General features: G+C 57.1%; 2 protein-coding genes across 3 annotated transcripts; one reads left to right on the forward strand and one right to left on the reverse strand.

Moving 5' to 3' along the window:
• Positions 1-8,430: 8,430 nt before the first annotated feature.
• Positions 8,431-11,329, reverse strand: LOC100538957 (signal-regulatory protein delta-like). Of its 2 annotated transcripts, none has more exons than XM_003212065.4 (5): positions 11,236-11,329; positions 10,161-10,505; positions 9,841-10,036; positions 9,627-9,666; positions 8,431-9,432 (listed from the first exon to the last, which is right to left on the reverse strand). In XM_003212065.4, exons 1-5 carry the CDS (start codon positions 11,309-11,311, stop codon positions 9,304-9,306), a joined length of 786 nt encoding a protein of 261 aa, XP_003212113.1. In that variant the 5' UTR covers positions 11,312-11,329; the 3' UTR covers positions 8,431-9,303. The 2 variants fall into 2 exon arrangements, with proteins under 2 accessions (XP_003212113.1, XP_010720662.1); XM_010722360.3 differs by having other exon boundaries at positions 9,627-9,669.
• Positions 11,330-11,922: 593 nt separating this feature from the next.
• LOC104914053 (signal-regulatory protein beta-1-like) lies at positions 11,923-13,304 on the forward strand (the record flags this gene model as incomplete). The annotated part of the gene is made up of 4 exons (XM_010722479.3): positions 11,923-12,018; positions 12,347-12,697; positions 12,788-13,102; positions 13,186-13,304. Coding segments are annotated over exons 1-4 (864 nt in total), but the record flags the coding sequence as incomplete, so codon positions are not given.
• Positions 13,305-13,306: the final 2 nt, after the last annotated feature.

Genomic DNA, 13,306 nt, shown 5'->3' on the forward strand with positions numbered 1-13,306 from the left:
GACACCGGCTGCTGCCTTCTTAAGGTGGGCCGGGGGGAAGCTTCCACACCCTCCCCAGGAGGGATGCGGGTAAGGATGGGGCAGCTGCTGCAGTGCCCGTGAAGGGTGGGGAGCGGTGGCTGGAGCTGTTCTGATGGCTTCGGGCATCTCACAGCATGGCACGCAGCCCGGTGCTGTTACTGGGGAAAGCACGGAGGTGGTGGGGACACGCAATGCTCCCAGATGTGTTTAGTGCCATCCGAGAGAGCACGCAGTGCCAGCAGCCAAGCCAGGAAGGCCCGTGGCAGATGCATGAGTGGCTGATTTGGAGACTCCACGTGGAGTGGGCAGCTTAGCCTATCAGGGTCAGACTGAGCAAAGAGAAGACCCTGGAGTAGGGCAGTTGGAAAAGTCCTTATATCCCATCCCTGCACCAGTTCCTGGGCACACACAGACATCCCTGGTGGGTCCCCTCAGCTGGCAGGCGTAGCAGGAGCACATCCAGCATACAGGATGGGAGCCCACAGCCCAGAGAGGTGAGAGCCTGAGGACAAAGTGACCACCATGAGAAATGGAGCCGAGGGAGAGAGCATCCATGGGACGTACATCCCTGCTACTCCAACACAGTCTCTCCCACGGGAGACACGTCCTCTGCTATCTGTCCCTACCACAGTTCCTCCCACCACCTTGTGGCACTTCAAGGCCAGGGACCAGCCTGGTGCCCAGCACCCTGCACAGCCACACTCCCTACATCCAGGCAGCTCCCAGTGCTCTGCTCACCCAGGGATGGCATATTGCCCTGCAGGCAGAAGCTGAGCAGCACCCAGCACAGGTCTCAACCCAAGGGCAGCAGCCGTAGCCATGCTGGGACCACTAAAGGCATCAGCTCCAACTCACTCTCCAGCAGCCGCTGGGGCTGTCGGCTTTATTTAGAGCTTCACATAAACAAACAGCAAAGATAGCTGAAGTGTCTTGGCACCATCAATCTGCTCAGTCTGGGTGCGTTCTCTGCATTCTCATTCCTGGTGCCACGAGCCTCCCCCTCAGCCCTGCCAGTACAGCTACACCCTTGCATTACATCCAGATTTAATTGACCTCACTCGCTCTGGAGGTGGGACAGCAGCTGGGATAGCTGTGCTGCACCCCAGGATCCTCAGAGCAGCTCCAACCACTGCTGTTCCCAGGGAGCTCCCAAGAGCCCAACACAGCCGTTGCCTCATTTCCCCTTCACACATCTGGTGAGCACATGAGCCAGCAGCTAGGTTTGACTTTCAGCCTCTTGCACAGGCAGCGTGGTGATAAATTATCTCTTTGCACGGGGAAAGGGACACGGGATCAGCTACAGCTTGGTCTGCAGCACCTTGGATCCCATGTCTGAGAGCAGCACCAGCAGAGCAAGGCAAGGTGCTAGTGGTGCCTCCAATCCCAGTTCTTTTGAAGCAGCAGCACAGCTCCTGTGGGCCTGGCTGCCTGCAGCCTGTCTGGGCTGTTCTCCTACTCAGCACTGAAGGTTCAGACAAACCCATGAGCACGGAGCACAGACAGCCCCGTGCGCAATCAGAGCGCTTGGGAAGGAAAGTTGGAGCTTAAAAAAGCTCTGCGAGAGGAGGAACTACAGCACAGCAGATGGTGCTTCCCGGGAAGAGCTGCTCCTGCTCTATGTTAGGGAGCATATGGGCAGTATGAGCTGCCTCCCTGCTGCCTGCAGCCCTGCGCTGGAATGTGGGGTTTGGAGAAGCCGGCCTAGGGAACAACCTTTGTGCTGGAGGCTGAGAAATGGGAGCATGGTGTCACACCTCCAAAGCACCATCACAAATGGTTCCTCATGCACATGAGCAGGAAGTTCCGAAGCATTGGTGCTGCACCTGTGGCACCTCCATGCTCCAGAGCACAACCCCTACTACAGGTTCCCACTGCCAGATCCCAGCTCTTGGGAGCTGCTGCTGAGGCTAAAGAAGGGTTTGGGACAATTCTCAGCCTTTTTCATAGCTTTGAAGCAACAGCATCCTCGAGGTGGGTCGGGGTGAGCCACAGCTGGAGAAGCAGCATCAACTTGCAGGGATGATCTCAACCCAACAGCAGCCTCACAGCTGTCCCCATGCAGCCATCAACCACCAACAGCACACACATGGCACTCAGGTTTGCAGGGATCCACAGAAGCTCAGAGCCACCTGGTTGTATCCTGACCCACAGCCCCAAACTGGGGGGACACGTCCTGCAGGACACCCCCACCTTTCCCCATCACCCCCGAGCTGTGTGTTCAGGCCTCGCAGGGCCCTCAGCTGAGAGAAAAGCATAACAAATACCTCCTTAAGGAGGGATTTCCAATTACGCCACTGATATTTAGGGCTTCCAGCACAACAAATGGAGCTTCAGCTTCATTAGGTACCATGCCAACTTAGCCCAAGACATCCAGTACAGAAGGAGCTTAAATTAGTTTATCTGATGTTAACTTTTAACAAGCAATATGCCAGCATGGAAATGGGAAGCAGTGACCTTCAGCCCATGTGCACAAAGCAGCATGCAGATCCACCCAAATTAGACCCCAAAGGGAGCAGGCACCAATGGAAGAGCAATGCAGCCCAACAAATCCCCATTGATGCATTGATGAATGCATTGTACCCACTTACTGCTTACTCTCCCTGCAGCACCTAGCTGGGAAAAAGAAATAGTGTGGCACCTGGGAACCCCTTTATGCCATGTTAATGAGCTGCAGGTGCTTCGTTATGACCCCAGTGCAGCTGTGATGGCCATAGGAAAGCAGGATGGGGGCTGCTGGTTTCCTCCTGCAGAGCCAAGTGTGGCTTTGCCTAAAGCAGAACTTGGAGAGGAGAGGAGAGGGGAGGGGAGGGGGCTGCTCATAGGAACTGCTTTGCTTTGTTTATGCCTTTATGGCATGATTTAAGGTTCTGCTGGGACGTTGCAGGTCCTTCCCTGAGGCTTCACAGTGATGAGTGTGCTCACTGCTCCCTATCACAGCAGGACAGGGCAGGAGGCAAATTCCTAATCACAGCCTGCTCCATTCTGGCACTACTGGAGTGCTCTGCCAGGGCCAGGTGGTGCTCTTGAAGTCCATAAAGAGGTATTTATGGAGCAGTTTAGCTCTGATTGCTTCGTGTGTAGAGGGAGAGGGAGGGATGTCGGTGCTGGAAGTGATGCACTGGGTACAGTTATGGGGTTTATTTGTCCATGTCCCATGCAGAGCAGCATTGCACCACATCCATGACTGCAGTGCATGTGAGATGCTCCGGCCCTGCAGAAGCACCCTGAGAGGTGCTGGCACTGGGGGAAATCCACTGGGCTTCCTTAACACAGCCCTACACATTTCCAAGGGGGAATTCCTACCAGGCTGTGTCACAGCAGGAAAGGTGTTCTACATCCTGCCCTGGCCTGGCAGCCTGCCCTGGGAGCTGAGGGATGCAGGGTTTGGGCTGAACTGCTGACACAGTGAGAAAAGGCAACTGCAGGGACGGGAGCTGGTGGGGACACACTGCTGTAAGCACTCGGTGTAAGCTGGTGAGCAGGATCCTGCATCTGGCCCTGGAGGAAGCTTTGCTCTCCCATTGTGGGTGCTGTGGCCCCATGATGCCTGGGGACATTTGGGATTCTGTGGTGCCGGGGGACACATGGGGACCGAGTCACAAAGCAGCAGAAAGGCCAATCCTGCACCCCATGGCTGCTGAGCTCAGGGATATTATGGGTGGTGAGGCTGGCTGCACCCCTTCATGCTCAGCTCCATCCTCCCCTGGGAACAACAGTGCAGGGTCAGTGTGCTCCTGGGTGCTGGAGGGTCGATGGGGGCAAACCAGGCAGCCTGTGAGTCTGCAGCCCCGTGGAACAGTGCTGGAGAAACCCTGGGCTCCCTTTAGGCAGTGCCAAAGCAGACAGAGTGAGGATCTGGTGAAGGGAGGAGTGATAACACCTTGATTTTCTTCTGCTTTTTTTTTGTTTCCGTATTCTCTCAGAGTTCTTTGTTGATGGCAAACTGTTATCACAAAAGTGCATCCATGGCTGCAGCAGCAGATAATGCTCAGCGTGCTCCCCTGGCTGTGGTGGCTGTACCTCACTGCTGCCCGATAAAGTGGATGGAAACAAAAATGCAGATGCAGGAGGATTGATCACAGTGTGCTATCTCAGCCCATCGCTTCCTGCTCGTCAGAGCTCATGCTGGACGTGCTGCAGGACCCGAAGCCTGCGCAAGGCAGGGATGTGTTCTTGGGGGTCAGGGGAGCCACAGAAAGAACAACACGCACTGTGCTCCTGGTGGCTGTGTTGCTCCATGGGTCTGGCCTGGCCCTGGGGTGGTGTGGTCAGCACAGAACAGGGCAGCAGAGTTATGGAGAGAGATTGGAGATTTTCAAGGCCAGGCTGGATGTGGCTCTGGGCAGCCTGGTCTAGTGGCTGGCAAACCTGCTCACGGCAGTGGAGTTGAAACTAGATGATCTTTGACGTCCTTTTCAATCATGATTCTGTGATTTAGGGGCTCTGTGTGGTGTCCTGAGACCTGCGAGCTGAGAATGAGCACCAGCAGATGTCTGCAGACAGGATGCACGTCCGTGGGGAGCCCATTCTGTGTGTGCACTGCATGTGTGTTGCATCTGCGTTGCACGTGCACGTGTTTGCACATGTGTGCATGCATGCGCATGGCACAGGGCTGTAGATGCAGGGTCTCAGCTGTGCCTGGTGCCACCAATCCCACCTCTCTAATGGAGCAGTGCAGTGCCATAGGACACCGAGGGCACCGCCAGAGCCTGGGGCAGAGCTCTTGCCCTGCGATGTGCAGGGCATGAAGTTCAATCACGGGGAGCAAAACTCAGTGGTGTATGGCACAGATGAAACGCTCCAGCAATCATTGCACTGCAGCCCTTTAGCAGCGGCTCTGGCCGCCAGCATTAATGATATCCACGCAATTAGCTGCTGTGCGCTCCGCATCGCCCGAAGGATTAACAAATAAAATCATCATCGTGGGTCGTAAGCGCTTAACGCCGCTAATTAAACACCGAGCGGATCCCAACCCAAACACCCGACCTGTCCCAGCAGCGGGGTGCTGGAAGCCAATGGGGCGTGGGGTTTGGGGTGTTGCCGTGCCCAAAGCAGCAGCTCTCCTGCACGCATCCCCACGGCTGGGGCTCCCCTCGCTCCTGGAAGCAGGAGATGTTTATGGGGAATTTGCCTCGCTCGGGGATACGTTATTTTTACACGTTGCCATAGTGACCGCTACCATTATAAAATTAAGGCTGAACCTTGTGGAAGAAATGGATCTGTCAGATGCAATTATTTACAGACCACGCTGTTTCCCCGCTGTGCCCCCCACCCCACAGTCCGAGCCCCGCTGCGGGGCCCCATCCTGCTCTATGGGGTGCAGCCCAGGGCACCCCGCTGCACTCACCGCTGGCACCGCACAGCCCCTCCGTGCTGGCAGCACCACGGGCTCATCCACCACGGCCAGGCTGCTCCTGCTTGCCGTGCTCTGCTGCCTCTCTAAATATTTTTTCCTTTCCTTTACACTTCTCCTAAGAGGGGCACTTGTGCTGGGCTCGGGGCGCTGCCAGCACTGGGGTTGCAGCCAAGTGCAGCCGAGCTTTAAGGTCGCTCCGTGCTGTTGGAGATGGGGTTCCTGTAGCATCCTGTCCAACCCCACTGCACCCCCCCGCCTCCAGCAGCTCATTTCCTACGTAAAACCCCTTTGCAGCGCTTTGTCCTCTGGAGCTGAGCCCTTTTGTGCACAGCTCTTTGGGGCAGGATGCACGCAGGGAGCTGTGTCACCTGCAGCTGACCCCACAGGAGGAGCATGGGGTGCCCCCGGTGTCACCAGGACCCCCCCTGCCTGCCCCATTGCCCCCATGGGTGCTGATCCCAGGCAGGGCAGCAGTGCTGGCTCTGGTGGCCGCCGTCCCCAGGCAATGTCCCATCAAACACCAAGAGCACAAAGTGAGTCTTTCTTCAGCACTGAATGTTCCTGTTCGTCCCACAGCCCTGGAAATCCTTCTGTAAGCCTTGCCAGCACCGTGGCCTCAATGACATCCCCCCAGCGGAGCACCGCCAAGGCTAAATGAGCACTGGGTGTAAAGGATTTCCTTCTAAATGTGTTTGACAGCTTTCGTTTTCACTCTCAGTCTCCTAACGCCTGTGGCAGGGAGGATGGGGAATGGTCAGAAGAGCCATCTCCAATCTGTCCCACAACTCCAGCAATGTCACAGAAATGGGCAGGGTGGGGTGGTTCCCAGCACAGCTCCTCTCAGACACCAGAGAATCCACGTGGGTGAGCAGCATCCTCCAGAGAGCTGCTTTGCTCCTCAGCTCAGAGCTCAGCTTGGGGGTCCCATGGATGTCCCCAGGCATGGCACAGATCTGAGGACCCCAAGCACCCAGCAGGGCCCCCTGTTCCCATAGTCAGGGATACAGAAGGTCCCACCGTGCCCCAGTACAGCCCCATTCCTGTGGAATGACGGTGCTTCATAATGCACTGTGTTCACGCTGAGCTTACAGGGTTGGAAGAAAACCTGAAAAGAGCCGAGGCCTCTCCACATCAGGAAATTGGGGGAAAGACAAAGCTGGCAATGAGGCTGTAGCACTGAAGCAGTTCCTATGACAACCCCAAATCCCAGCCCTGTTTATCCCCTTTAATAAAAATCCACAATAAGCATGAAACATAGGAATAAGGTTCAATAAGGAAGACACAAATAAATCAAGAACAGACAAAACGTGTCACTGCCTTACTTCCGCTTCGTCCTTGCTTTCCGATTAAAATCTTGCCCTGATAAATTGAGGGCTGTTGGGTTTTGAGTTGCTCTGTCCCCTGAGATGGGAGCACAGAGCCTGGCACAGCACAGAGCCTGGGGACAGACACTGGCATCACATGAGCTCCTAGGGCTGCTCCCCATTGGTGTCCTGGCATGGCATCCCCATGGCATCACCTGGTCCCCAAGGCATCGGGGGCCCAAATGGCACTGCAGGGTCCCCATGGCATTACAGCATCCCCACGGCTTCACCTGGTCCCCACAGCATAGTGGGGCATCATCAGGACCCAATGGCATCGTGGGGTCCCTGTGAGGTTCCCTGTGGCTTTGGATGCTTTTTGTCCCATGGCCATTTTCCTGTGGGCTTTGTGGCCACTGCAGTCTCTTGGCAGCAAGGACAGGATGGGGTCAGAGCAGGAGCATCTCGGACAGAGGCAGCCCCAAGGCACTGCCCATCCAGTGCAGGCTGGACTCTGCTTTTCACACATTTATCCCTGTCCTCTTCCCTTCCCCCCTGCTCAGCCCTGGCTCCAGCACAGGCTGGGCTTTGTCCTGCTTCCTTGCAAGCACTGCCAGCCCCCTGCCCCCCAGGGATGAGCAGAGCCTCTCCTTGCCCTGGCACCCGGTGTGGACACCGTGGAGCCAAAGCGGGAGTGACCCAGCCATGCCCCTGTCCAGCCATCCTCGTTTGCTAGCCGAGACCACACTCTTCCTCACTGCTTTTTAACCATTCTTCCCCCTCCCCTCACTGCTGGACCGGCCTCGTCCATCACTCTCTCCCCCTGGACTAATCTCTCACTGTCACCACGCGTTCTGCTGGAGCCTCATGCTCCCCGCTGCTTTCCCCACAGCCACTCCTCCCACGCCAGCTCCTGGCACAGCCCCTGCAGCCTCAGAACCGTTTCCCAGCTCTTGGGGCCAGCAGTGGAGCGGTCATCCTTGGGGGCACAGCTTGGATCCCACCACCACCCCCGTTCTCAGTGCATGGACCCCCATTGCACCCCAGTGCTCCTACCTTGTGTCCACGCTCGGACGCTTGTTTGTGCTTTCACTGCCGGCACACCCCGGGCTGATGGCTTAAAGGATTTTCCTTTAATAACCACCAAATCCCTCTCCTGGGCCGTAAGCTGCAGACCTGGGCCTTTCCTAGGTGCACAGCGCTCCACCGTGCCTTGCTCCTTGCTGCTTTGCATATGCTTGAATCAAACTGGATTTCCCCACTCCCGGCCCAGCCCAGAGCTTCAAAAGCGCTGAATGCCCTCGAATCTCATTTCCCCTTGTCTGCGAGGACTCTCCCTGGTTTCAGTCCCCCCAAGCACGGGGCTGGGCACCCATAGCCCCAGCTGTGGCAGCCCCTGCTTCGCCATCAGCTCTGCTCAGCTGCATTGCTCCCAGCCCCAGAGCTCCATCCCAGTTCTCGGTGCCACAGCCCCTGTGTGCCCTCTGGCACTGGGTAAAGGAAAATAGGCACTGGGTTTGTAAACACCCAGCACTGGGCACTGGGTGCTGCATGCCTCTGAGCTGCTCCCCAGGGAGAATAACCCCAAACCATCCCCACGACCTGTCCCCTAGTGCAGGGGACGCTGCTTCAGCCATGCAAATGAATTTCACAAGTGCCTTCCCTCCCCTTGCAACAATTTGCCCCTTGATACGATCTCTGTGTCCCCATACAGTTCCCCTGCGTGCACACATGCAGATATCTTACACTGTCCTCTTTCACTTCTCTTTTTTTATTTCACAGAAAAGCAGATAAAATAGTTGAAAGCTGATAAGTGCATACAGCTTTCAAGGTCAGAGGCAGCTGCAATGATTTCTCTGCAGGAAAAGAGCCTATGACACAGCTCCCTGCCTCCACCTCACTCCGTCCTCCTCCTCCCGGCGTGTGGCCACAGGATGTGGGTTACAAAGGACTGAGAGAAGGAAGGAGTGGGCTGGAGATGAGTGTGGCAGGCACCAGGGCTGCAGGACCAGGGAGCCCAGCCTGCCTCTCGCCAACCATCCAGGCGGGTCAGGGCAGAGCTGGGGTTTTGCTTTATTTAATCCCAGCCCTGCTTGGTGGGAGCTGCTGGGGGGCTCAGCACGAAGCTGGCAGCAGCACGGTGTGAACGGGCACAAGGTTGTGGTGGCCACACATCTCCAGGGCCCTGCTGCAACTGCAGCATCATTCTGGCTTTGAACACAGCAGGACCAGGTGGCACGGCTGTTTGCTGGCTTTAATGAGGATGAGCTTGGTGTGGTGATGGGATGATACAAATTGTGGATCTGTTGAGCTGGGAAAGCTCTGGTAGGCTGTGCTGGTGGAGACATTCAGGTCCTCCTGGAGTCAACGGCACCGCACAGCTTGCACAAGGCAGAGGTGCTCAGCTCACCGCCCTGAACCTGCACTCCGTGGGGCTGCTGACTCCTGGAGAGGCTCTGCTGAACCTGAGCTGAGCCTGCCCCTGCCTGGCATGGCCACCAAGACAGGAAGGAGAGATTTGAGATCCTCGTGCCAAGCTTGGCTGGCTCCAAGCAGCTCCACTTCTTCTTTCTGGTGCCCACAGAAAGTCTCTGCTTCCTGACTCAGTGCTGTGGCAGCGCCAGCTCACTTAGCAGCTCCCCTGATGCTGGCATACTCAGAGCGCTCAGCACCAGGGCTCCTGCTGGGCCTCCGTGCTGCAGGCAGGGGCTGCAGGTCAGCATAATGGATGTCCTTGTCCACCTCACTGCTTCGCTGTAAGAATGTAGAAAACCTTGCTAAAATCACCCCCGTATGGCAGCTTCCACACAGAGTGCATGGACAGCTGGATGCTCACCCACCACCCACCACCAGCTGCATTACTGGGGCTTTTGGGCAAAGGTGCCAGTGCCAAACAGCACCCCTGCATCAGGGCATCACTCTGCCCAATATCCACACCCTGCTCGTACCTGGTGGGGCAGCTTTGCGTTCTCTGCATCCTCAACTTCACTGCTGGAGGAAAGATAGTTGTTAGAGCAAGGACAAGGCAGCGGGACTCCGCACAACACCCGCAGCAAACACCACCCAGCCCCAGCAAAACAATATGGTATTTTCCCAAAACTGCAGCTAAGTGAGGCAGCCTGCTCACCTCGCAGTGCAGAGGGAAAAGGTAGGGGTACCAACCTGGGGGTCCCAGGGTTCCTTACACAGCATGGGAGAGGGAAGGGCAAGCAGCTGCCTGTGGTCACCTCAGCCACGTGCTGGCTCTGCTCCCCTTCCCTCTGCTTCCTGCGGTGCAAGCAGAAGGCGAGGATGAAGATGAGCAGGATGAAGCAGAGCACAGCAGCTGCAACCTCCATGCTGGGGAATGGAGAGGTCTCTGTGGGGACACAAAGTAAAGCAGGGAGAAAGTGGTGGGCACAGTGCATCGTGGGCAGTGGGCAGGGCTGGGGCTGAGCCAGGACAGCCACAACGGGGTCATGCCAGGATGGAAGCCCACTCACCATACACTAACACCTCCGTGCCCCGACCGTGGTCAAACAACTCATCACCCAAGTTCTTTTTGTAAAACTTCACACAGTAATAAGTGCCGGCATCCTCGGGATGGATGTCCTCAATGTGGATGGTGAAGTCCGTGTTGGACTCATTCACTGCCCTCGTCACACGGTGTGAGAAGCCTTTCTGATCATACACAGTCCGATTGCTGTTGCCCCAGCCCTTCAGCCACTTCACAGGGCCGAGGGGACCCAATTCAGTCACTGTGCAGGTCAGGGTCAGAGTCTGCCCCACAGCCACCCACACCTTGTTCTCGGGCTGCTGCAGTTTGAAGCTCCATCCTGCCTGGGCACCTGCATGTGGGGACAGCAACAGAGCAGCAGGGTCTGAGCTCAGCAAGGAGGGGACAGCTTGCTTTGTTCCTCCTGCCCAGCACAGGCAGAGCACCCACAGCTTGTTCAGCGCCTCAGTTGAGAAATAGAGCTGGGTGTGGGAGGGAAAATGGCACTCAATGGGAGTGGTGGAAGCCAGCTTCAAAATGGGCATGGGGAGAGATTTTGACTCCTGTCGTGCTCCTTATACCTGGCACTAGAGCTGCCAGGGGGGGTGGGGGGGGCAGAGAGGGGAAGCCAGGCAGGAAAAAGCCCACCGCTCCTTCCAGCGTGGCTGATAAATGTCTTCAACAGGATCCCAGCTCCTGCCCCCAGCCCCTCCTGCCCAAAGCCTTTGGATGTAGCTTTCTCAGGGCACTGAAGCGCAGTGCACCGGACCTCACACATTCCTCACTCTGGGCACACACCTGAGGCCAAGTGCCACGTCCCAACGCTGGGGGAAGTGGCCAAGGAGATCTGGGATGGGAGGTGGGTTGTCCGGACACCCTGCAGTTCCTCACCCCAAACAACCCCACACAAGCCCAGAACGCCAGAAGAGAAAAGCCCCCATCCAAGGTTTATTTTTGCAGGCGTGCAGACAGCAAACTCCCAGTTGCGGCCGCGTCAACCCCTCCCAACCAGCAGCACTCAACAGGAACAGGTACTGGGAGAGCTGACCACAGCTTCTGCTGCTGCACTGCCCCGTACTCACCCCACAGCCATGCCAGGAAGAGGCTGAGCTGCCCGACCAGGAGCCGAACCAGCAGCACAGCACGGAGCTCAGCCATCGGTGCTGCCAAAAGTTTGGGCTCTGACTCCAGAAAGAAAATGAGAAGCTGCACAGGAAATGGAGGCGAGCGGGCGCATGCTGTTAACACTTTTGGTGCCTGCTCGGGGCAGCTGGTAGGACACTGAGCCAGCAGGGAGCTCTGTGGGGTTTAAACTTCAAAGTGCATCCCAGGTTGGTGCATCCTGAGCTCACCCCAACCCCTGCACAGAGCTTAGGGCTGGAGGGGCTGTGATGGGCACAGGGCAGAAGAGCAGCTCTGACCATGGTCTCAGCAAGACAGCCTCAGCAGTAGGGGGGCTATGCAGAAGTCCTGCACAAGTGGCACAGCAGCCTCCCATGCTTGAGGTGCACATCAGTTTGGTGCCAGTCTCTCTGGCTGCCCCATGTTGGTGGCTGTGGCAGCGTCACTCATTCATGGGTGGAGTGGAACCAGCATTGATGTCAAGGAACACTCATCAAAACAAGATGCCACAAACACCATCGGCACCCTCTGGGATTGCACAGGGCTGCAGAGAGGAGCTTGGTCAGTGGAAAAACCAAAACCCCTTCCTCCCGTTTCAGCAGGAAGAAAGCCTGGGGCCCCACCACTCTGAGCCACGTTGAGCCACAGCAGCAGGTAGTAGAACATGGCAATCGGCATGACTCTGGCACTGCAGGCGATGCCTCTAACCTTCCTGGTGCTGCTTCTGCTCCACAATGCCCCAGGTGAGTGTGTGGTCCTGCACAGCTGCAGCCTTTCCCAGGATGCACTCCCCATTGCTGCTGGCAGGGCAACCCTTCTTTGAACCCAAAGATATTTGGGGTTATTCTCTTCCATATTCCAGCTTGCTTTTATCCTCAGCGAAGCACTTTTCTTTATGTGACCACGTCCAACTACTTGTTGTCTTTGTCCCACAGTGTCACAGTGCCAGCTGCCATGGGTGGTGAGGGATGGGGACATCTCTCTGCCTCCTGCTCTGGGGTCTAGCAAGGCCCTGTGCTGCACCCTCCAGAGCCTCTTGCCAGCCCCAGACATTCCTGTCAATGTCCCCAGGTGTGGGTGCCCAGACGTATTCGGACTTCAAGCTGCAGCAGCCCCAGGGCCCGGTGGTGGTGACCAAAGGGGAGATACTGACCCTGAACTGCACAGTGTCTGGATCGGGTCCTGTTGGCCCTCTGAAGTGGCTGAAGGGCTGGGGCAGCAGCAATCAAACCATTTATGAGCAGAAAGGCTCCTTCCCACGTGTGATGATTGCAATCAATGACTCCAGCACAGACTTCACCATCCATATCAGGGATGTCCGTCTTGAGGACGCCGGCACCTATTACTGTGTGAAGTTTAGCAAAGGCATCTTTGGTGATGAGGTGTTTAAGAAGGGTGGGGGCACGGCGGTGTTGGTGCACGGTGAGTGGATTCCCAGCCTGTCCTGCTGGGCTCTCCTCTGGGGCTGGGATGGGCAGGGCGCTCCCTGATGGGCCAATGCTTCTCTCACAGCCAGACCCTCCAGGCTGGCCGTGTCAGGACCGAGTCACCGAGCGGCGCCAGGGCAGTCGGTGTCCTTCACCTGCAGTGCCAGAGGGTTCTCCCCCCGTGACATCCAGGTGCAATGGCTCAAGAACAGCTCTCCAGTTCGGGCTGTGCTGTCCCACATCACCTCAGAGCTGTCAAATTCCTCCTACCGCATGTCCAGCACCGTACAGGTGATGCTGCAGAAGGACGACGTCCACTCCAATCTCACCTGCCAGGTGCAGCACAGCACGTTGGCAGCCCCACTGAGGAGGACGTACGCGCTGGGCCAGGTCCTGCGAGGTGAGGCTCGCAGCCCCGGGGCTGGGGCAGGGCTGAGCCGTGGGCTCAGGGACGCCGGCTCCAGGCGCTGCTTCTCTTCCCAGTTCCCCCCAGCGTGTCTGTGGTCGCTGCACCGCCGGGCGCCGTGGAGGTGAACAAGACGGTGAACTTCACCTGCCGTGTGCGGGGCTTCTACCCGGGAGCTGTGAACGTCACCTGGCTGGA

This window comes from Meleagris gallopavo, chromosome 22 (genome assembly GCF_000146605.3).
Source record: "Meleagris gallopavo isolate NT-WF06-2002-E0010 breed Aviagen turkey brand Nicholas breeding stock chromosome 22, Turkey_5.1, whole genome shotgun sequence".
In the NCBI taxonomy this organism is placed as follows: Eukaryota; Metazoa; Chordata; class Aves; order Galliformes; family Phasianidae; genus Meleagris; species Meleagris gallopavo.